This window comes from Sebastes fasciatus, chromosome 7 (assembly GCF_043250625.1).
Source record: "Sebastes fasciatus isolate fSebFas1 chromosome 7, fSebFas1.pri, whole genome shotgun sequence".
Lineage (NCBI taxonomy): Eukaryota > Metazoa > Chordata > Actinopteri > Perciformes > Sebastidae > Sebastes > Sebastes fasciatus.
This window is the reverse complement of record NC_133801.1, coordinates 20,937,466-20,962,853: the sequence shown is the minus strand read 5'-3', so window position 1 is coordinate 20,962,853 and position 25,388 is coordinate 20,937,466. Positions and strand designations below refer to the sequence as shown.

General features: G+C 42.5%; 1 protein-coding gene across 1 annotated transcript; it reads right to left on the bottom strand.

The window, feature by feature from the left end:
- Window positions 1–3: 3 nt before the first annotated feature.
- On the bottom strand, window positions 4–24,367 carry col26a1 (collagen, type XXVI, alpha 1). The gene is made up of 14 exons (XM_074642197.1): window positions 23,861–24,367; window positions 23,174–23,296; window positions 22,038–22,141; window positions 9,607–9,668; window positions 9,354–9,480; window positions 7,869–7,967; window positions 7,612–7,740; window positions 4,595–4,672; window positions 4,002–4,054; window positions 3,852–3,914; window positions 3,374–3,409; window positions 3,250–3,294; window positions 3,092–3,176; window positions 4–1,934 (listed from the first exon to the last, which is right to left on the bottom strand). Exons 1-14 carry the CDS (start codon window positions 24,046–24,048, stop codon window positions 1,807–1,809), a joined length of 1,320 nt encoding a protein of 439 aa, XP_074498298.1. The 5' UTR covers window positions 24,049–24,367; the 3' UTR covers window positions 4–1,806.
- Window positions 24,368–25,388: the final 1,021 nt, after the last annotated feature.

Below are 25,388 nucleotides of genomic sequence, written 5' to 3'. Positions count from 1 at the left end.
GAATCCCTTTGTTGTTGTGACTTTAATCTTACTTCAATAATGAACACAGATAAATATCTGCTGAGCACGACATCTCGCAAATGAAACAACAAAGCACCTGAACATTGTTTAGTATAAAAGATAATGGAAACATGCACAAGACACAACAGAGCAGTATTTAGAAAGGTACATCAGTAGACTCAACCCTCTATAACATATGATAACTTATCAGATACAACAGATACAGACAGGTCCTTCTCTTTTCTGTGAATGATGGGTGAAGGAAATGTTTGACATTTTGGTTTGCTTTCTAGCGGGGCAGCTAAACTGAAATATTCATAACAATTGTGCATTTTGCTATAAAAGCATGCAATTTGGCACAGATGCAGGTTTATATGTTATGAAAAGATATAGATATCAGGGCGCTGCAAATCTGGCCCCCGGGGGCCATGGCAGCCATATACCAAAATGTTGCAGAAAACTGATTTTATGAGTCTTGATGATTTCCAAGGTGTGTTTAAGCTGAGATCAGATTTCAGAAGATCACAGACATGCTTTTATTCCATCTTTATTTTTTAAGGGTGCTTTTTAAAGCTTTTAACCTGAGAAAAACGTGAAAACTAAATAAATGCACTATGGTCACTTCAGGGTCAAACTTCACCCCCTTGCCTTCATGACAGAATGATAACAGATACACCTATAAAACGGCAAGATCTTCAGCTTTCCATCTTCTGACATCTGATCTAATCAGCTTGAACACACTTTGGAAACCATCGAAAGTCACAAAATCAGTTTTCTGCAACATCTAGGAATATAAAGCACCTATTTGGTGGCCAAAAATGTTTCTCAAATACATGACCCACCCTAGCTTTAATATTGGATTTTATCTAGATGCAACTGTTAACGTTGGTGGCTTTGCAGTTTGTTGACACTTTCACAATCTTTTCCCCTGGTGGGAGGAGAGTGGCATCAATCTTCTTGCCTTTACACATGAACCTTGTAATGGAGAAAGCAAAGATTGTACCAGGCATGGTCGAAGCTTTGTTGGTCTCTCAGAGACTTATTGTACAATAATCATATCAGGATGGAAACAAATCTCAGTCAATGTAATCCCGTTTAGTGCTCCATCAGCCAGTCGCGCGAAGGTGCGCTGGAGCCGAGCACGGTTTGCGGTTTCCGGGCCAAAACTCAACTCTTTCAGCATCCCGTCCTTTTGCTTTCCAGATGTGCGCTCTCCAGATGCTATTTCACCTAACTTTATTTTAAGCAGATATTCTTGGCAGCCTGTCATGTCTTACCTCAGTTTTAACAAGGCAGAGCAACCAGAGAGAGACAGAAAGAAGAGAAAGGAAGAAATATGTTTGACAGGCTAACACAAGATGAACCCCGAGGTCGTTCCAAGAATGTGTTCGACACTAAATAGTATATTTTGGGTCCAGCTCTCGGGAAACTCACATCGCAGCCTGAGGAGCTTTGCAGCATCAGCCAAGGAAACTGATGTGTTTACTAGGCAGTCTGTTATCTGAGGAAAGGAAGAAGCCAAAACCCTCATAACACTTTATGAGGTTATATTTCATTGTACAACATTGTACAAGGGCCGCTGCTATGGTTATGTAGACTACGAGCATGCAGCAACAGGGTCAAAAAGACTCAATAAAGCCGTTCATGTGGATGAAATGCTCAACATCTCTTCGTTTTTACAGCTGTAAAAAGACAATAATGGGCAAATAAATTGTGATAATATGATATAAACAAAAAGTGTACGTCCAGTCAAGCAAAGTTTGCCACATCCATCACAATTATACACATACATACAAAATGAGACTCTTAAAGGGGAGCTCGTCTTCGTAGCTCCCGCTGTACTGGAGCTTGAGCAGGCTGAAGGCGCTTGGTCTTTATAGCAGAGAAAGAGAGGGGATCCGAGAAGCTGCCAAATCCAGATCCTTCAGAGTTCTCTGCGTAAAGACATGAAAGACAAGTCATCCAAAAAATAATCTTCTTCAAACACTGCCAAACAGGAATAGTGTGACATTTTGGGAAATACGTTTATTCGCTTTCTGGAGGAGATTTAGATGAGAAGATTGATACCACTCTCGTGTCTGTTTCTTAAATATGAAGCTACAGCCAACAGACTGGAAACAGGTGGAAACAGTTAGCCCCGCTCTGTGCAGAGGTAACAAAATCCTCCTACCAGCACCTCAAAATCTCACTAATTAACACGTTATATCTCGTGTGTTCAATACGGAGAAAAAAACGAAGAGTAAAAACAACATTTATGTGCTGGACTATTTCTTGGCAGGGAGCAGTAACCTCTTGGTTGCCTGGCAACTGCTCAGAGCCAGGAAATAGTCCGACACACAATAAAACGGCAGAACGCTTCGGTTTTTATACTGATTATACAAATGAGATCTAACGCGTTAATTAGTGAGCTTTAGAGGATTTTGTTACCTTTTGTCCAACCCGGTCGGAAGGCACATAAATAGCACGACATTACACAGACATTGTGCGTGTCGTGAGGACTCATTTTAGGCTTTTCATTTGTGCGCCATGCAACAAAATTACGGTAACGTACACAGTTAGGTTAAGGTAACAAAACCACTTAGTTAGGTTTAGGAAAAAACATCATGGGTGGACTTAAAATAAGTACATAAACTAAGTAAAATACATATGGAAACAACGTAACACGCCTGCACGCCATAAGCGGTCTTTCTCGCATTTTATTCTACGTCAGTAGCTCTGATCGTAGCGTGTTTACATGGAGCTTTTATATTGCAGTCTGTACAGACTACATGGCGTACACATGACATGCCAAACGCAAGAAAGGCGTTCTTATGGCACGCTAAATGCCTTGCGCATTACCGTTGCATTCATACGCCTTTTCATGCGAAAGGGCTGTTTTGTCAGAGCCAGGCTAGCTGTTTCCCCTTGTTTCCAGTCTTTGTGCTAAGCTAAGCTAACTGTAGCTGCTGGCTGTAGCCTCATATCTAATGGACACATTTGAGAGGTGGTATCAATCTTCTCGTCTAACTCTCCTGCCAGGAAGCGAATAAGCCCATTTCCTCAAAACGAGGCCTGGGAAAACGTTTTCCTTCATCTCTGTTTTTCTCCTCACCGTGAAGGCCGATCATGTGCTCCAGGATCAGGAGCCTCTCGGCCAGGATCTTCAGGGCCTCCCTGAGCTGCTGCACGGCCTCGCCCTGAAGAACACCATCGAGGTTTAGTATTTTTCAAATGAGGGAATCAGGAGGAAAAGATACTAATGGGTCTTACCTCAATCAAGCCTTCTCCTGGCTCTCCTTTTGGCCCCGGTGCTCCCTGTGAAAACAGAGTAAAATAATCCGTGTTGTGTGTGTGTGTGTGTGTGTGTGATGCAACGCAATAACCTTATACTTACAGGTAGGCCCAGTTCTCCTGCTACACCTGAAGGCCCCTGGTAGAGAAAGAACAGAGAGATATACTTTAGGACTCCGGCTCTCACACACACACACACACACGTCTCACCGGCTGGCATTCTTCATCCCTCCGTGCTAATCTACCTCTTCACCAGATCTCAAATCATGCTAGTAGAGGAAGGGGATCAAGTTTAAAGACAGAGGCCCACTAGAGAGCCGGATAAAAGAGGGGACCCGCCATGGCCGCCCTGATTAGCGAGGCCTGGCCTTGGACGAGAGAGAGAGAGGAGGATTAGTCACGGCTCGGAGTGAGTCTTTGAAGAAAAGCTTGTTCACCTTTAATGTGTTGAAGACTGCACGACAGCGAGGGCCATTTACAAAACGTAGAACAAAAAGCATTTTGATATAGTTCATCAGAATCGAATATGTTCCGCCAGCCTGCTAATCCAATAACGAGGACGATTTGTACAGCAGCCTCACCCTTTCCCCCAGATCTCCTTTAGGCCCAGGATCGCCAGGATTGCCTTGGAGGCCGTCCTCGCCCTTATGTCAATAAAACAGAAGGCCGCGTGTTAATGATGCCAGTCATGCATTCACATCTTTTATTGATGAACAGATTCAGATACTCACATCTCGTCCCGGCAGGCCTGCTATCCCTGCAGGTCCTCTCAGTCCTGGAGGGCCTGCAGCATCATTCACAAAAAACATTCACACATCAATGCCAAAATTAAATTCAGTCAATTTACAGTTTAAGCCAGAGCAGACTTTCTCATTGTACAGCTAAACAGTACACTCAAGATGTTTCTGCAAACATTTGAGGAGAGAAATAGGCATTACAGTAACAGAATATTGATTCATATTTGACCAGCGCTGCGTAGTTTGACTGTTTGATCGGAGTTCGTGAGTGATTGGCAGCTGCCTCAGTTGAATTAACAGCCAATAGGAACGCTCTGTCTCTGAAATGACCTGTGATTGGCCAAAGTCTTGCTTCTTCTGACGCATTCTCCTGTAAATTAGCATGACATGTTTCCTGTCTTTGGACATTTTGGGATCTTGACTGGGATTTTGTGAGTTGGAGCAGCGCTCGGCTGCACTACAAGTCAATCATGACACATTATACATATATAGTGTATATGCATATATGAATACATACAGTACATACTACACATAGTTCTGTGGTGTGTCCCTCTAACATGTGGGCAGAAAACAGATTTTATTCAAACCTGAGGGGCCGACAGGACCAGTTGGACCAGTTGGACCAGGAGGCCCAACCACGATCTGAGGAGCAGTGAGGGTCTCCTCTGGGAAAAACAACAACAACAACAACAAAGTTTAGTTTAACCTTTGCACAGAAGAAAACAGAGACTATAATGACAGATTATAAAAATACAATGAATACCTGACTGATGTCATTCAGGGTCAAGAGGTCATTTACAGGTTTACATTTAGACCATGTTTATTTTAATCAAAAATATATTAATGCGCAGTTACCCAAATATATTTTCACTAATGTCCTTTAACTTTTCTTCTGGAGTCAACTGAATCAAACTTTGTATTAATGCATTCATTGATCAACTGAAGTGACTCACAGGTTGCAACACAGCAACCGGCCAATTACAAAAAAACATCGCCCAAATCTTCATGACTCCATTGTTGCACTGGATATTTGTGCTCTACAGACCTAAATGTTGACATGAAGTAGATTTATTTCAATTTGACAAGATAACCATCACAAAAGAAAAGATGGTTCCATTATGACACCAAACATTTAACATCTGTAAATATCAATGTTTTGTACATTTTTCCTTCTATTGGTGAAGCAAAAACTATTCTCTGCTAACCTTCCCTCTCATCTTGGGTGATCTGATCTCAAATGAACAGCTCTAAATACAGACGTAAATGCACCAAATGGAAAATAAGAACGCACTGGGACCCAATTACAGTCACACTCTGGGGTGGTCAGCCATCGCAGCATGTGACCACATGTGTGAAAGCTCACAGATGTAGCCAAATTAGCAGTAGAGTGAAATCCAATCAAAAGTGTTCACTCACACACACAATTTATTTGTGATTTAAAAACACAATGTGGATCTAGAGATACACAAGGCTAGAGATACACAAGGCTTTTCATACTAGTGTCCAGTAATAGTACAATCAACTGTTCGTTCGTGTCCCGTGTTCACAACGTTCAGTGTCATTTTTACTTTACAAACGTAATTTTAAGCCCAACCATGTTGTTTTTTCCTAAACCTATAACTATAGTGGTTTTGTTGCCTTATCCCAAGCAAGTGTTTTTGTTTAATTGACAACATTAAGCGATCGAGAAGTGACGCCAAAGGCTTGTTAAGCACGTGTTTACTGCAACCAAAAAGTGACACCGAGGGCTTTTTAAGCACTTGTTTAGTGCGACCGAAAAGTGACGCAGAGGGCTTGTTGAGCACGTGTGTAGTGCGACCAAAAAGTGATGCCAATGGCTTGATAAGCACGTGTTTACTGCAACCAAAAAGTGACGCCGAGGGCTTGTTAAGCACGTGTTTAGTGTGATCAAAAAGTGACGCAGAGGGCTTGTTGAGCACGTGTAGTGCGACCAAAAAGTGATGCCAATGGCTTGATAAGCACGTGTTTAGTGCTATTGAAAAGTGACGCCGAGGGGTCTGACAAAGCGACAGTATGTGAGGAGTTGGGATGAGAGCGTGTTGATCTACACTTTTGGAGTCTCAGCCTGAACCTCAGGGTGTGGGGTCCTTTTTCCAACCAACAGAAGAGATAAGTTAAGACATCAAGGGTCAACATTCAGACTAAACAGTAGGATTAAATCCAGCGTGACAGTGATCGACAGGAACAGCTGGTCGATTTAAAGAGGTCCCATTTAATGGAGCAGTAAACGCCTGGACATGATCTTCCTTCAGGAGGTGGAAGCCGTGCCTTGTTCGCAGCATGTAGGCTATTTTAAAGTATAAACTTTGTTTTCAACCGCACCACACTTCCTCTCCACTTTAACATATGCTCAGAGTCAGTCTTCCCCCCCGTGTTGAGACAGCGCTGTTACATTATGGCTACAGTCCACAGAACGGGTCTAGAAGGAGCAGATTTCCCTCTGGAACTAATTTCCTAATGTTACAGTCTCCTCGAGCCTGGCTGCCTCCCCGAGAAACTCCACATGAGTGGCAGACTATCTCCTCCCTCGTTCATAGCGAGCCCAGATTTTGGCTCGGGGCCGCGGCCTGTTCCCCCAAACGCAGACTGTTGTGCTGACAGCTAACAAATTAGGCCTGATTTACAGCCAGTTGGCCCCCCTCAGCTTACATGGTCCCACAGACCCAAATCTACATAGTTCCAGACCCGCAGACACAGTTCTGGGCTCAGAAAGGCAGACGCAGCCAAAAGCCTAATCGGAGCCAGCAGTCTCCATGAGGTTATGATTATAGCATGGGCTTCTGCTGCCTCCCTGTGGTGAAACATGGGTTTTAAATGTGAGACATATAACTTTACACTATATTTCAAAAGACATGAAGATTTTAAACCATGATAAATCAGTTATTTTCATGTTTAGCACTCTATATGTGTATTTTAGGGAGTAGAAACAGAAAGTGAAGCTGTATTAAAGTGGATAAAATGAATGAGAAATGTCTCAATATGTATTTTTTTATTATTTCAGTCTTTTTTTTAAAAACACCTGAGCTAATCTAATTTGCAGGTATTTGGCTCCGTCGTTGGGTGTTGTTGTTACATGAGGTTGCAGTAAACAGTGGCTGAGAAGCAGCACCACACACGGATACAATCAAACTAAATCTATGCCAGCCCTTCGCTGCTAAGAAACAATGCTCTCTCCATTACGCTGAAAACTAAAGACACATATTGCTCGCTTAAACACTTGGTAACAGCTACAATATGCTCCGTGCTTCCACCTGTGCCCCCTTTTAAACCAATTTTCCACACATAGAAACCCATCTGGCACTGGGTTCATGTTCTGCCTGACACAGTGATTGCACAGAGAACAACAGGATGAACATAATGTATGAATGTGAGTGTTTAAAAGCACATGATTCATCCAAATGGACCGGTGGTTTTGGCATCGACTCAGACGAACCAAAAACTGAACGCTTGAATTGTTTTACAATTGTTCTTGTGTCAGAATTCAACCGTGTGTGGAAGATCGGCTTCCATTATGTTCATTTAAGGCCATCTGGGACGACTCAGCCCTAAGTTACTGTAAAAGAGTCAATTTGAGTCCGCTCACCTTGATTGTCTACGTGAAAAACGTCACCGCGCTCTCGGGCAGAGGAGGAACTCGGCCCCGGAGGACCCGGTGGACCTCGAAGGCCGGGGAGACCTATTACTCCTGCTAGACCTCTGTCCCCCTTTGGTCCTGAGCACCGAGGTAAAAACAATTAATCAATTAATCATGTTAAACAAGCATTTTTGTCAAGTGTGAGAGCTTTTTTCAAACCATCTTTAAATGAGCAGATGAGACTAGAAGGTCTGATGATATTTTACCGATGGGTCCAGGGAGGCCTGATCTTCCAGCCGGACCCGGAGGTCCAGCAGAACCTGGAAGCCCCGGTGGTCCGATGGGTCCTGGAAGACCTCGTCCTCCTGGTGAAGAAAAAAAAACAAGAGATAGTCAGTCAAATGTTCAGTTGACTCATCAAGAGGAAAACTACTCAACCTGTGGAAACAAACCTCAGGTGTGGGGTTTGAAAGAAGCGGGACAAAAGGGAACATTATTGATTTGCATTATGGGAAATGTAGGATGTTTGCAGCTTGACTCATACCAAGGACTAAAAGTCAGGATATCTCAGCCTCTGCTGCTTCAGTTTTTACCTTTTTGTTGTTGTTTTAAAGGTGAAGCGTGTAGGATCTGGTGGCATCTAGCGGTGAGGTTGCAGATTGCAACCAACTGAAACTACGGTGGCTGATGAATAAACGTGAAAATGCGAATGTCCCTATCTAGAGCCCGTGTTTGGTTTGTCCGTACTGTAGAAACATGGTGGCCGGCTCCATGAAGAGGACTCACTCCCTATGTAGATAAAAACGGCTCATAAGCTGATGAAAACACAATGATTTGTATTTTCAGGTGATTATACACTAAAAAAACATACTTAAAATATTATATTCCATTTCTGCAAATAGATCCCCCTAATTGTTACACACTGCTTCTTTAAATGTCTCTCCCACAGTCCCCCAACTTTATGGAAGTGCAATCCTAAATTGTTGGAGTACTTAAACCTCCTTACTGCATCTAGGCGCCGCACCAAAGTACTGAAGATGGTAAAATAAAGTGAAAAATTAATAAAATGTCTACTATATATCCAAACATGAGCAGCACAAGACAATAATCTATCATCCATCTAATCTGTGTTACTGTAAGGACGAAAAGTACAATTTTTGTCTTATAATATTGTGTGTTTACCCTCTTTAGAACGAGCAGCCAAATAAAGCCAGTGAAGATGTAAATAAATAGTGTGATAAGAACATTAAGGGGTATAAGTTGTTATACAGTATATATATATGTATGTTATTCCAACGAACTTCATCTGAGGCTAGAGAACTATTCCTGTAAAGGTGTCTCATTCTCCTTGCACCCTTCCATTGCATTTACTTTACAACAAGTCGTTGCCAGGCACTTACCATCAATCTCAACCATTTATTCATTTTTTTCCAGAGACCCAGAGATACCACGTGATACCAACGTTGTTTTACTATTGGTTCACAAGCCAACATAATATTCTTTTTTACAGGAAAAGCCATACTTTTATTCGGCACCTTTCTATAGGCTCTGTGGATGTATTTTTTTTTTTTTTAATATTCGTCTACATAAAAATGCTACCAATACTCATCTCTGAATATTGAAACTGTGCATTAGCTGTTAATTAATTCAAATACAAACATTAAGATATCAGTGAAATAAGATTACTTTGTGCACTTCAAATCTCCACTACATCTTTCAGAAAGCACGTTTTTGGTGATGCGTTGACACACCTGGTGGCAGGTATGATGGCGGTCCAATAGGAGTGGGTTTGGGTGCGTCCACCTCGTTGTCTGTTGAGCCCTCCGGTAAACTGCTGACCGTCGGCAGGGATGAACGTCCCTCTTCTAACAGCTGGATCTGGAACAACAGCGGCAGGTTTCAGACACATCTGCACTCTGGTGTGTATGAAGTAATCTGTGTACAAATGTTAACTTGTCTTAATAAATCATAGAATGAAGGCAGTCGTGTAGGGATCCGTGTTACCTTTGATTCAATGGCGTTTATTCTGCTGCTCATGTCAGTGAAACTGGTACAGTTCAAACACTCTGTAAGAAAGAAAGACAGAGAGGGATGAGTTTAGTTTCTGGGCATACTGTACATGCTTCTTCTTCTTCTTCTTCTGCTTCACCATCTGTCTTTCCCTTTCCTTCTGCTTCTGCCTCGTCTCTTTCATCCCTGTTTCTTTTTTTCCATCCTGGCACCATCAGTGGTATCTCTCTATCTCAAGCCAAGACACACAAGAACAATGTCCATCAAACCAGACCCAGGAATTTATTAGGAATTCCTCCTTAAATCATGTCACTCACAGAATAAATATTATCAGACCTCTCGTGAAATTTTCTCTCACACACAAGCCGGGCGCACACCTGCTCGCCTTCTGACTCAGCGTGTTTTCCGTCTGTCTGCCCACTCGCAGTGATGGCCCGTATGCCCACACTCACATCCTCCTCCAGACACCAAAACCATCAACTGTGTGTAGCACATAGAAACACAAACAAACACAAACACTCATACACATACTTTCACTGCCATTTCCAAATGTCTACGAGAAAAATGTGATTTAGAGACATTTTCAAGACACAGTATATTCAATGGATGAGTCTATATAATTTCCGTACTGTCATCATATCCCAGGAAAAGACCAAAAACAATGAATTGATTCTGTTAACAAGTGTAGCCAAAGCCTTTTTGCCACAGACCTCCATTAAAACACATCAATTAGAACATTTTCATTCATTTGGCGTCACGTTTCTGTCAACCTGATGAATTTAAGTCCAACGTTCACTCTCTTTTAGCTCTGATTTTGGTCTCTACCAACTCCTGAGGGAAATATCGTACTCTTTAGCTGCTAAATGCTAAACTATCTTCCCCGGCTAGTCGCTGACGGTATCTGTCTGTTGTTTGGTGCAGAGCCTGTAGCTTTTTGTAGAAAAGAGTGGCCTGCTTCAGCCAAAAACCAACACAGATGAGAGCGGTGAGAGTGAACCAAGAACAGTAAAGCTCTGGCTGTAAAACCAAAACAATTTTTTTGTTTCGGTCGTTTGTTGACAATAACCAAAATCTTGAATAATGCCAGACTTATCCTTGAAGAAACAGCATTAACACTAAACAAAAAAGACACTTTATGCTTATTTTTTCATGTTTCTTATATTCATTTTTGCGAAATTCTTGTTTGCCATTCTTGTTTGTTACTTTCTACGTCATCTTCAGTCTGTTTTGAACACACTCTCAGCCAACTCTCTCACAAATTATACCGTTCTAGCTACCACTAAACCGCAGATACCTACACGTTCCTCGCTGTGCTGCAATTTAGGATCCTTTACATGAGCTGTGATCCAAAAAACAAAACACAGAATAGCACATTTTTTATAGAAAACCCCAGTATTTGTTCTAAATGTGAGCCTTTCTCTGGTCTATGGCTCATAAGAAGTGTGGAATGTCAGCTGTCAGTCCCACAGACGGGACCCACCCACATTGTGGTCATAGCAGGGATACCTAGAACGAGGAACAACTGGTGCTCATAAATAACTCGCAACAAAAATGACCCAAACAGCTCTCGTTTGCCTAAATCAGCAGCTTTGACCGCAGCACGCAGGCTGCTAATGGCAGCCGCTGAGGTTTCTACTTCACTGAAATAGGACAGGGTGAGTGTCTGTACCGTGTCTCTGTGTGTGCGTCTACAATCATGTATCCAGTCCAGTGGTGTATGGGTTTGCGTGGGTGTGGTTTCTCAATGCCTTGTCTCAAAAAAATCTTGAATCTCGCCCTGGAGCGCAGCCACAAAACGGAAACAACAATCAACAGCTTGACCCAAAAACACATTCCTCCGGATTCATCAACCCAAATACTGAGAGCTGTTCAACCGCCACATGAATTTGTTGTGACTGACTAAATGGAGGTTTCTTCATCGACAACATCAAGGACATCAAAGCTGCAAAACAGCAAGACTGTGGGCAATCAAGGGCTCCACAATGTGAGAGGACTGATGAGTTGATATTATGCCTTCATCTCCTCCACAGTTATTTATTATCAGCCCAGAGGAAGTCTCCACCCGCACTCACTCTTTCTCTGTTATATACAGTGCATCAATCAGTGATGCATTCCAACCGACATTCTGTGATGATGTGATGACATTTCGTTTTTATAGCCGACCATAAAATATATTCCCTCTGGGAATGCCAATGTGAGCAGATCCACCTCTTTGGTTCAGGCTGAAATATCTCAACCACTATTCAATGGAGTGCCATGCAATTTTGTACGGACATTCATGTTTCCCAGAGGATGAATCCTGATTTTGGTGATCCCCTGACTTTTCCTTTGGCGCCACTATGAAGTTGACATTATTGTTCTTTAGTTAAATGTCTTGACACCTATTATAGATATTTATGATGCCAAGAGGATGAATCCTACAGACTTTGGTGATCCTGTAACTTTTCATCGAGCACCATCATCAGGTCAGACTTCAGACTTAAAGCTTTGCCTCAGGGAATTATCCACAATGCATAGCATTATGATGTTAAACACAGGGTTACCAGGGGAAGCCCGGAGGTGTTAAAAAAATAAAATAAACAAGGAGGACTGGCACCTGGGTGTTTAGCCTGGCATATATGTTGGGTGCGCTGGTGTGCCTAAATTTAGAAAGAAACACCACATTAACAAGGAATTAAAATGGTACACAAACACATTAAATAAGAGGAATGCGAGCAAAGGCTATATTACACACACTGGTTTGGTCATCTACCATTTCTTTTATTTTTTGCTTAAAAGGACCAGTGTGTAACATTTCGGGGGATCTATTAGAAGAAATGGAATTTAATATTCATAACTATGTTTTCTTTAGTGTATAATCACCTGAAACTAAGAATTGTTGTGTTTTCATTAGCTTAGAATGAGCCCTTCATATCTACAAAGGGAGGAGGTCCGCTAGACGGATTCTGCCATGTTGCTCTGCCATGTTTCTACAGTAGCCCAGAACGGACAAACCAAACACTGGCTCTATAAAGAGCTTTTCACGTTTTTATGTTACCTGAAGGTCACCGTAGTTCTCCAACACACTGTGAAACTGCGGTAACGTAGTCTGCAGAGTGCAAAACTGTGGTACCACCAGCCGCCGTCTGACTTCCGTTGCTCCTGAAGTAGTGTCATTATGGTAAGGATGGCCTCTAAGCGAGGCGAACGGCGTTACTGCAGTTTTGCACTCGGCAGCTCACATTACCGCAGTCTTGGAAAGGGAAGAGTGAGCGCAGGAGTACTTAGTTGGTTGCAATCTTCAACCACACCGCTAGATGATGCCAAATCCTACACACTGCTCCTTTAATGATGCTGTTTTGACAAAAACAAATAAATTGATTATTTGAAAATTACTCTTGTTCACTCTGTAAGACAAGAAATCAAGGGCCGACCTCTTAATTGCGTTGACCGTGAAGAAAGTAAAAGGCGTCAAATAAAAAGGCCCAAAGCAACGATTGTATGTAACATGTTTTGATGTTGTCACGGTGAGGTGATATGTCGCAAAGTGATGTCCCATTCCTATTTATAGCATTTTGAGCCTTTGCAGCCTCTCGCACTCGAGCATTTAGGTGACGTCAATTAGGGTTTAGGGTGGACATTGGGCTTGAGCCATCCTTAGAGCCGCTAGCATGGCTGTACATTCTTACTCTTGTTTTGTTTTTACCCACTTTCACTCAACCTTTCAACAAACTTCAGAGAACTTGGTGCATTTTCAAATGTAGGTGGAGAGAGTGATTATGACAGTCTAGTACTGTAGTTGCTTTGCTGAATGGTCAATTGGCAATCAAATAAGCGAAGCTGCTTCGTCCATGTTGGTTTTCTGCTCCTCAGACACTAAAGTAAGGATACTCTACGTCTACTCTTCACTGCTAATGAGCTAACTTGTTCAAGTCTCATCTCTTGTCCAACGAGGGCCAGAAATAAAACCAGGAAACCTCAGGAAAACACCAGAACTGAGTCAGTCTACCAGAAATGTTAACCAGAGCAAAACAACTGCGTTTTCTTTTCTTTTTTTTTTCATAGAGGTGGCGGGCGGGATTTCCGTCTCTGCAGTTGGAATTTAATTAGGGATAGAAAACCAAACTTCCGCTGTGCTCGAGCCGATGTTTAGAACGGGACCGCAGCTATCAAGTCTGTTTGGATCCATAATTACACCATGGCAACATAAGACAGGCTTATTTTTCTTGGATTGCTCTCAGCTCATGGGAAAGATTCAGGATTGTGTTGTCTTTAGTTAAGCCAAATAAACAGAGAGAATTGGGAACTTTTTCCTGCTCCAAAGAGAAATGAAGGACGGATTTGTAGGTTGGAGCAGTTTTTCCAACTATTCAGATGCTACATCTTGTCTGATGTTATTGGAACTTCACTGAAAATTATGACAAGACTAGTATTTGGTCGATTAAAGGAGCATTGAATTAAGCTTTTTATTATTCACAGGAAAGACGTGGCAAATGCAAGTGAAATTTATTCTAAATGACCACAGACACAGAATACTTTAATCACATAAAATGTAATTAACAAAAACATCGGATTGCTGGGTAATGCACCATGCAAATGGATAACATGTCCATAAATTACATGATACGGAAGGAAAGCTGACGTTAGTCTTGTGTGATAAGCGCAACTAGACTAGACAAGGACTAGAGCAGACCTCCAGGCGAAGCACAAGAGTGTAAATAAGATTAGAAACTCTTAGAAGATAAATCTTAATTTAAACATCAGAGGAACCGAAACAAAGAGCATATTTCATCTCAGAAAACTACCAACACGCCGACTTGTTTGATGAATCATCCCTTCCATTATTTTGTGATCTACAGTACAAGACAGCACAGGATATTTTGGCAAGAGTGTAAGTCAGACTGTGAGCATCGTCTGTTGAGACATTTCCTACATTAGACCTGGATATAGATCAAAGAAATCATTTAAAGTTTCTCACAGTTTTTTGCACTCACACACACACACACACACACACACACACACACACACACACACACACACACACAGACAACCACAAAACAAACCATGACGCACACAGCTGGGGACAGTCATTTTCATCGCCACTAAATACTCGCTCTGTCTGTTTTTGGTAGCAAGACGGAAGGATGATGTATTGAAACATCTTCTTGGACCGTCTTAAGAGTCGCTGTCACATCCCCAAGATACACAGACAAGTGTGTGTGCCCAGTCTGTGTGTGTGTGTGTGTGTGTGTGTGTGTGTGTGTGTGTGTGTGTGTGTGTGTGTGTGTGTGTGTGTGTGTGTGTGTGTGTGTGCGTGTGTGTGTGTGTGTGTGTGTGTGCAGACCACAGTCGGCCTCCGAGAGCTGGCTGCGTCCCAGGAGCCTGTTGTGTGTCGGCCCCAGCCAGCAAGTGGTCAGCTATTGCTGGCATGGAGAACAACTGGCACAGAACACACACCCACACACACATACACATGCTCAGGCCGAAACACACACACAAATGCACAGACAGACACACACACTCCTACTGTCACAAACTCTCTCACTCACTAAATCACACACACACTTTGACCGCGGTGGCTGCTGGAGGACGGTGAACTGAGCTTTTTTTTTTTTTTTGGAAAACCAAGACGTCTAGTCCACAGTGGGACCATTTATCATTTTTCACCATGATGCCAGCTGACAGGCCACACACCATTTCTTTAAACTGAAGCTGTGCAACATTTAACAAGTAAGAAATACTTGGCAATTAATGGAATTTCCCATTCAATTTGATGCATGGTGCCATTATTTCACCATGGAGAACAAGATGTAGTCAAACGACTAAATAATGGACTTCAGAACCACAATGAGGTGCCGTTATTGATCTCACATTCCTCCTCACAAAATGCTGTGAATGAATATCTTCCAATCTGAGAATAAACCTAATTCATCCGTCATTCCCTCATTCGACCAGAATGCATCCACTCGTCCCATTGCGCTGCACCGTCCTGCTCTGGTGCTGAAACACTAGCCACTCATCAGTCACAGTCAGAGATGGATGACCCTGCTGGTGCACAGACATACGGTCATCGTCATGCTATGAGATGATGTTGTGTGAATCCGGTGAAGAGAGACGGTCACACGCTGATCGGCTGAAATGAGGGCAACAGTTTTGAGGTTCAAATGCAGCGGTGTCCGATGAAATGGAAAGAATGGAAATGGCGGAGACACATTAAACAGAGAGACGAAGAGCGGTAGAATATCACTGCTTACAAGTCATATTGGAAATATTGTAAGTATGAGATGAGCATGTGGACCACTGGTGGTCCCCAGGGAGAGGAGAGGGCAGGGGCGGCGATCGCCCCCATGTTCAAAAGAAATGCAGCAAAAGTGCCTTTTAAGGCGCCCTTCCAGTGGAGAAAACATGATCTAGGGTGTCCTTCCAGTGGAGAAAACATTATCTAGGCTGTCCTTCCAGTAGAGAAAACATGATCTAGGGTGGCAAAAGAGCAAAGGCTTGCAAGGAGATGAGTGCAGATGGTAGAATGGAAAAAAAAAAGATCTAGGTTGCCCTTCCAGTGGAGAAAACATGATCTAGGGAGCCCGTCCAGTGGAGAAAACATTATCTAGGGTGCCCGTCCAATGAAGAAAACATGATCTAGGGCGCACTTCCAGTGGAGAAAACATAATCTAGGACACACTTCCAGTAGAGAAAACATGATCTAGGGTGCTTGTCCAATGAAGAAAACACGATCTAGGGCGCACTTCCAGTGGAGAAAACATAATCTAGGACGCACTTCCAGTAGAGAAAACATGATCTAGGGTGCCCGTCCAGTGAAGAAAACATGATCTAAGGCGCACTTCCAGTGGAGAAAACATGATCTAGGACGCACTTCCAGTAGAGAAAACATGATCTAGGGTGCCCGTCAAGTGAAGAAAACATAATCTAGGGTGCCCTTCCACTGGAGAAAGTTTCGAGTTTCAAGTTTATTCGTCACATACACAATTATACAAGTATAATGCGCAGTGAAATGCTTATGTACTTCTCCGGCTGTACAGTGCAACCAACATAAACCAGTCAACTTAAATAATAAACCAACATAAGAAAAGTGTTATGTTGAAGAAAACATGATCTAAATCTAAATTTAGTTTAACATGGTTATATACCTGCATATCAACATTGTAATTGGGAGCATTAGTTTTTACAGAGCTGCAGCATGGCTGTAGACTGTAGTCTTGTTTGTATTTTGTGCACAACTTGGCACTAGTGTTGATTTGAGAAGCCACCACAAACAATAGTGGTGTGTTCTTACCCAAAGAGAAACACCCTTACACATTAACAGGCAGAGGTCCTGGCCTGTCTTGACTACAGACAGCAAAAACCTACAGATTAATACATTATCCTTCATGGACACATGTGGCTCTTATCGATCTTTCCAGGAACCTTTTTAGGATTTCAGGAACGTTATCTGCTTAACTCTGCATAAACAGATGTGTGGAGTTGCAGACAGAAAGACAAGAGGGACAAATGGAGGCAGGAAAACCAAACGATAAGCTGACGACAGGAATGAAAAACCACAGAAGGAGCATGAACAGAGCGTCATCCATCAGGCAGATCAGACCAGGACCAGCTGAGCTATCCCATTGCTCCCAGCGGGTCAAAGGGCACCGTTTGCTCTATATCTGAGCACAACCAGGGATGTAACAGAGACATCAGTCATATCCTCACTCTGCAGAGGAGCACATGTGGGATATGGTTCTGTTTTATCATTTTACTCCAAGGAGAGGAGAGCGGCAGATCTAAAGGACATAGGAAGTTACTGTAGATAAGTGGAAAGCAGCAAGGAGTAGAAGATAAAGAGCCCGGCGGTGGCAAGAAAAATCAAGGGCAAGGCAAGGGCAAGAGAGAAAAAGCCTGCAAGGGGATGAGAGCAGATGGTAAAATGGAAAAATGGAAGAATTCAAAAGGTATTTCTGAACAATATAGTATAGCTGGTGTTCTAGATAATCCCTCAAACGTTGGGGTTTAACACACTTCCTCCTCATCCAGCTGCAGAGGGGAAACAGTGACTTTAGCAGCTTCATAGCTGTAGCTTTAACAAATTAGCACATTGACCTCATAGCTTTCAGACACATTTTCACTTCTTTAATGAAATTCATCGTTAACTTCACTAAATAAAACCCTGTGCTGTCACACCCAGCATTAAACTTTGTTAAACTTCTGTTCCTGAGCTTTTTGCATGAGATGAAAGGTTACCACTCTCATCGGGGAGGTCCTGGTGCTTATTCTTTTTAGATGAGGCTCCCTCGCACACAGACGTTACCCACAATCCCTACTGTTAATATGATCATGTGTGATGGAGGAGGGGGGCAGGGGCCAACAGCAGGGAAATTACGAACACATTTCTCCCAAATGTGTTCCATGCCGTCATGTGTTAGCACAACTCCGCTGAAGGCAAAATGTAAATCTTGAGATGAACTGTACACAGCCAGTACAAACCAGACTGTCAAAAATATTGACGGGTCAGTCTGGGTGTCACCGAAATGCATTCAGAAAACACCCACTTTCCATTAGCAAACACAGAAAAATTCAAGCTTTGAGACCAGCTCAGCCTCTGGGGCTCGGCCACGAGCTCCACGATATTTCAGAGTGCTTTAAGGTTATAGCACAAAACAAGAAGCACGCACTAACGCAGGGACACAAGCTAGAGGACGTGTGAAGGCCAAAAGCAAAAATACTTGCCAATGCACATTTAGTGAGTGCTTCATTAACTAGCTCAAATGAAAGCATCACCTTTTCAGATTTGTGCAGATTCAAGTGCTAAATGTCAAAAATGTTAAGGGCTGCAACTCATGTTTAATGTCATTGTTTGTAGATTATTTGATCAGTTAATGGGTGCAAAAATGTCCAAAAATAGTGATGGATGACCATAGCAATTTTCTAAAGCTCAAGAAAACATATTTAAATTGCTTGTTTTGTCTGACCAACAGTCCAAATTGCAAAGATATTCAGTCTATTATCACAATAAGACAAAGAAAAGCAGGAAATCCTCACAACAGAAAGGTTGGAGGAAGGAAGCGTTTAGCATTTTTTGCTGTAAACATTACTTTAATGTGATTAATCGATTGTAAAAATAGTAGGATTATTTTTCTGGTATTTTTCTTTCGACTAATAATTTCAATTCTAAACACCGATAAAACTGTGAAGCCTCCATTAAGGCTAAAACCCAAACATACTACATGATAATGTGTGCATTGATACCAGTGCAGATTTGGCCTTTATATTGTTATAGTGCTTTCCCTTTAGGAGTCAAAACAAAGAAAGCACTTATAAACCATAAATGGCTATTTTCTGAGTCTTTTAGAACGAATAAAGGCAAGAAAAGGATAAAACATGAGAGTGAGGCAGAAAATGATTCAGGGTTTCGAGGGTGAAAACAACAAGAGTGTGTGCGGAGGTGAGAGGAACAAGCATCTCCTCAGCTTACACAGACTTAACTTTGACTCTAGCCTTCTTCATGTGCCCTGTCTCTACGTCTCTGAGGGCCTCACGGGCCTCTGAAGTGGAGCCAGAACCCCATCAAACTAAAGCCAGAGGTGATGTCATCTTCATTGGTTAAGGCTGTCCTCTCTCGCTCTGATAAAACAGCTGGCTCAAAGCCCCCACTGCAGCAGCTTTCACAGAGCTGCATGTACAGTGTGACATCAAGACACAAGGATGAATACACACACACACACACAATTCTGTTACCAACCAAAATTGTTCAAGATTAAAGGAACAGTTAGACATTTTGGGAATTACTCTTATTTGCTTTCTTGCCGAGAGTTAGACGATAAGATGGATACCACTCTTGTGTCTGTGCAGCAAATATGAATCAACAGCCAATTAGCTTAGCTTAGCATAAAGACTGGAAACGGGGGGAAACAGCTAGCCTGGCTCTGTCCAAAGGTAGCCAAGTTGTGGCTTTATGGAGACTTATAGGACTATTTCTTCGCCAAGAGCAGTGACTTCGGGCCAGATTCCGCACAAAATCAGACGAAATCATGCGGGTTCACCAGAAACTCCTTCAGCTCAGACTCCTTCAGCTCAGACTCCAGCGGGGCCTCCGACAGCGACCAGCCCACCGCAGACAAACCCAGATCCGGCTTCCTCCGGCCAGGAGCAGAGCTTCGGCTTGCTGGAGGGAAGGTAGGCATGGGAGAACCAGAACCAGGATTGCGCGGAGCAGACTGTCAGACCCTGCTGCAGCAAAATGAGAGGTTTTCTTAAGGGACTCTGGTGCTCGGAAACACTACCGCTTTTGTCCACAGGGACCGCCAAAATCAACACAAAATAAAAGTTCCTCGTAGTAACTTTAAATATGATCCATGACTTATTTTCACAACTGTCAGACCTTCCCCTCCAATAACCAATCGACAAAAGACAGATGAAATCAAAAAGAAACATGTCTGCATTCGACATGTAACAGCTATCCATAAATCAAAACCATGGGGGTGAAATATACTGAAAATGACCGGCCTATAAGTTCTTTAAAACCATTTAATACAACGATTTCTTTGAAGAACCAATGAAACAGTATCCTCCTGTGGTATTATGAACCATTATCTCCAAGGTATTCTGGATATCCATTAATAACTTCTTTATGTTGTACAGAGGTTAATCTACATGAGGACAACCAGGCTTTGTTTTCGGGGCCGCAGCCTGATCTTAACACAGTCACGTATGTTACAAAGACAGAGTGTCATGCTCATTTATCTCAGTGGGGCCACTTTCCCACAGAATCGTCTCTCTGCTTCGCTGCTGTCTGGGCAGCTTGTAGCAGCTGGAGCCCTGTGGGACAGAAACACTCATTACATTACACTTCTCTTCTTCTTCTTCTCTTGCTACACAGCTGTCTCCACACTGCCAATTCTAACACCTTGCTGTTTTCTTGAACACTGGTCCTAACTTTCTCCCCTCCATGTCCTGTCTTTCTCTAACCCCACCACGCTGCCAGCTCTCCCTCCTCTCCTCTCCTCTCCTCAGTGTGAAGCAGACTGTCTGTGACATCAGCCTCCGTCTACCAGGTCTCCTCGCCGTGGAGAACGTGGCCCTTCCGCTCTGTCTCTCCATATGGAGGCAATTTTCCTCCTGCTCTACAGCCATTAGAACTTGCAAATACATTTCAGCAAACGTTAAATAAACAGCCAGATTACTTCTTCACACTCCTGCAACCACTTTGGTCTCAAGTGAACCATAATCTCTGGCAGCACAGACTCAGCGGATGTAGCTATGTGTTAATCTTCGTGTGGAATAATATCCACGGCCAGGCCAATAATGGTTTCCAAAGGCTTTGTAATAATGTCTGTGTTTATTCCATTAGCATTAATGTGTGTTTTCTTAACTCGCGGTGAATCTTGGCCCTCCAAGTGCAACAATTAATAATTTCTGCAAAATGGAACAAGGTGTGGTAATTATGACGAGCAAGCACAGCTTTCTCGTTGAGGTAAACTGTTAATCTTGGACAAATGTGGACCGACGAAGCCAGTGTTTTTCAGTGACACACAAATTGCTGCATTGCCCAACCCCAGAACATCTACAAGTTGCTGAGAGTACTAAATTATTTTAATTGAAACCTGCTAAAATAACTGCATTTTAAATAACCCTATCGAAGCCAACGCAGCCTCAAGCGCAGCTGTTTTCAAAAACAATATGTGAAAACATGTTTGTCAGTGTGGTTGTGAGCAGTGGACACAGATATATTGTATACTGTGTATAAACAGCAGAGTTAAGGCAGCCCAACATTAGACCTCCATCCACCCTCACAGTGTGGTTCTTCAGGCTGACTGTGGTGTCTCGCCCCTGGGTGAAAATGTTGGTCTTTACTGGGCTAAGAATCTGTGGTCTGTGGTCTCCAGGAGCAACGCTGCCCATCAGATGACCCAGACTACTTCCCACTTTACAAGAAGTTCAGCTGGACGTTCCTCTGAGCTTTTTTCATTTATACTTTTGACTCTGACAGCCATGATGATATTCAGAGAGACAGAAACCGCCTCTGTGCTGTCTACTGTTACCAAAGAAAGAAGAGATACAGAGGGAAACAGTCAGTGTTTCTGATCCTCCCTCCGGTCTCAGAAGTGTCTTGAACGCACAGCCGTAAAAGCAAAGGTACAAAACCGCAGGGCACGGGATCCCTTTCAACTGTTGTATTACTGCAGTCCGTGCTCCCAAAAGCAATCCAAAACAGGCGTTCAATCTTAATTCAAAACAACTTTACAATCATGTCAAAGGGGCTAACAACTGCACAGAAGCACGACTGGCAAGCGACGACACACCACCAAACATGAAACGAGGCACTGATGTGGGTAAAACTGCTTAAAAGACACAGATGGGTCCGGTCAACACACATGGCCTTGAGAGACTCATCCTCCACATTCACCCCTACATCGTGCGAAAGAAGAGAAAAGCACAGATCAGAAACTCACCCTCACGACACTCTTCTCCCACAAACCCCGGGCAGCATCTCCACTCCAGGGCCGTCACCTGCTTGTAGGTGACCTTGAAGGACGGCCTGATCAGGGTCCTGTAGCTGCAAAACAGCACAGGGGACATGTGTTGTAGCTACATGCAGAAATACACACATACAAAGGCACAGACATGCCAAATATGAATATCAGATTATTTTTCTTTTTTTTGGGCAGTGGACGGAGGAGAGGGATTCAGTCCCTTCTATTTCACAGGGAAACATGTCAAAGAGCATTTTACAGTGTTGTATTAAAGGGACTGTTTGTAACTTTCAGAAATGCTTGTTAACAGCGACACCTGTGGCCGTTAAGACAACGAAAGTCAGCGCCGGGCTCGCGCTTGCTTGCTCTAAATAGACATGAACGAGCATCGCTCAAAACAGTGAGGCGACACTCGTCAGCTAAAACCACAGCCTCCGGGGCTGAAGCAGGAAAAGCGGGTCGGTGCTGGGTCTGAAGCAGGAAGAGAAACGTTATCATCTACCAACTGCGCCCGCAGGGAGACACCGGCACCCGGTCAGAGACGATAACGTTTCTCGCTGCGGAGCCCCGTCACTTCACAAGACACAGAAAACCTCTGTTGGTCTGGAGGAGCTGCAGCATTTATTTCTGCACAAACGTTCTCTGTACATTTACTAGATATTCTCAGAGCTAAACCAACTCTTCTGCAGTGTTCAGTGAGCGCGCATGCACGTGTAGAGATTGAGCGAGACAGTGAGAACCCGCGCGGTGCGTGAGTGAAGGCAAGCAGGCAGAGGAGCAGAGACTCCGGCCACACGCGAGCACGCATATGTGAGCGTGCATGGGAACCACGACCCGGTAGATTTATATGTGTAAAAAGTTACAAACAGTCCCTTTAATAGTTCTACTTTTGTAAAAGATCTTCCTCTAACAACATTTTAAATTAGAGAAAGGGTGAAAATATGGCACAACAGCCATGCCTGAGTTTGCCCAGGGCCCCCAAATCACTAAATCTGCCCCTGCCACCATGCAGGATGCCCCATATTCATGACAAAAACAACATCAGCATCACAGACAACTGAAAGAGCTGATGGAAGAAGAGGACAGGTAGGTAGGTGTGAGGACTCTGAGGGTACCTGATGACTTTGGAGCAGGGTCCGGGCCATCTGCACCCCTGAATCACTCTCTGCAGGCTGGTTTCTGTCCCATTGTGCACCTGACAGGACACTGTTCTGGAAACAGTATACTGACACCAGTTCCTAGAATACAAATGAAATAGATTTCACACTTATTGATGATACTATATGAGAGAAATCATACTAATCATACAAATAAAATGTATCCACTTTTAACAAACTTTTGAAAACACATTTTTTTTAGGATAGCATTCCTATAAGTAGAAGGGTATAAATATATGTATGTATACATCTGTTTCTGGACGCATGTGTACATTTATACACATTTATGTATATATATACTTTATATTTGTTTTATCAACTTGTCCTACCATTTTACCACTTCTATTATTATTGATATGTTTTGTGATGTTCTGTTTTAGCAGTTACCATATCTTTTACTCTATTTATCTTGTCTTGTGAAGCACTTTGTAATATCTGTTTTGAGAAGTGCTATATAAATAAATGTATTATTATTATAATCAATGTCAATAAGATCTTATGTGAAAAAGTGAAGAAAAAAAACATAACAAATGGGACAATTCAATAAAGCTGCAGAAAAATTTGTTTCTGTTAAAGACACATAATTGCATTTTTACATCATTTTTACATTTGCAGTGAAAATCTGCAGTGTGCACATGTGCTCACCTGAGTTGTGTACTGGTCCTGGAGGACCTGGTACCTGGAGGTCCGGAGCCGCTGCTCTGCTCCGATTTGATGCGCTGCTGCCGCTGCAGAGTGATGCCTGGAAAGTGATAAATAAACCCAGTTCCCAGCGAAGGACAGACAAAAGTTATCCACATGCACAGCACGTAGAGGAACGATAAAGCCATCATCTCCTTTTGATTTATCCCTGACAGAGATATCCGACGGGTTTTCAAGTAAATCCTGAAGTTATAAATCCCTTTTAGACAGATCTACAGTTTCTGAAAGTGGAAAGAAGAACGAAAGTAAGAAATCCTTAAAGAGTTGGTCATTTCTTCTTCCCCATGAGAAACAAACTAGCCCCTCTCAAGAGCCCAAAATGAATGACACCCAGCCTCTTCCTATAGAATAATGCGGTTTTCTGACGTTTGACATCGTGCCGAGCACTGAGGAGTCAAATATCCAGTGTGCGTAAAAAGCGCACTGAGACGGAGTGCGTAAAAGCGCATCATCTGGTCCAAACCGAGAACCACCAGCCTGCTGTTTTTATATAGAGATATTAATGTGATGGCCAATAGTGTTTTACTCTCATGTCTATTGTCTCTATTCTCCTAACTTCCTGATGATATAATGAGCAATAAGCCTACACTGTAAACAATTGCTCTTAATCTACAGCAGGATTTCAACAGTATAAACCTGTTATTGTTAAAAACAGTGCTTTACTGTTAATACAAAAGAAAAACTGTTAAATTACGCCCATAGGCCGTTTTTTAACTGAACTTTAATGCATTCTTAAAAAACATCACTTAACTGCTGATCAACTGTCTAAAGTATCATCAGTAACAGTTTCATGCAGTATTTTTTTAATTCTGGGACCTGATCTGCACATGTGAGGCTTGTACATTGTACATGATTGTAAAATCAGTGAATTAGCTCTGTTCTTCACTCACATGTTGTTATGGTTTGCATTCTGTGCTTGTAGCCAGCTAGAGACAGACACTTTGGGAAAAGTGTCAACAAGTCTATTATAGCCTTTTTCCTAACAAGTGCCTTTAATTGTATTTAGTGTGACTACTCCTATGTAACCTGCTAAGTCTATTCATCTAGGCAAAAAATAATATTTATTAAAATGTATGTAAAAAAATACAACCTAAATAGTGCATTAAAACAAATCAGTAAGATAATGTAAAAGAAAGGTGAAAAACAGCTATATAATGTATCTTTAAACAGTAAATTAACTGTAAAATACTGTAAAAAAAACAGTTCAAACTGTATTTTTCATTAACAGTACAAAGCTGTAAATTTCAGCAACAGTATAATAATGTTAATTTTACAGTAACATAAAGGCAACCCTGCTGCCAGTTCTTTACTGTTATTTTACTGGGAAATTCTTAACAGTGTGGATATATTAATGTGATGGCCAATAGTGAGTCTGTCGCAGTGTTTTACTCTCATGTCTATTGTCTCTATTCTCCTAACTTCCTGATGATATAATGAGCAATAAGCCTACATAAACCAACGATAGGCTAAC

Excerpts from the sequence above, each read along its gene's own strand:
- col26a1 (XM_074642197.1), bottom strand. The coding sequence starts at position 24,048 with ATGATGGCTTTATCGTTCCTCTACGTGCTGTGCATGTGGATAACTTTT. Across the intron at positions 9,481-9,606 it reads TAAACGCCATTGAATCAAAG|ATCCAGCTGTTAGAAGAGGG; the intron begins GTAACACGGATC and ends CTGTTGTTCCAG. Across the intron at positions 3,177-3,249 it reads CAGGAGAAGGCTTGATTGAG|GGCGAGGCCGTGCAGCAGCT; the intron begins GTAAGACCCATT and ends GGTGTTCTTCAG.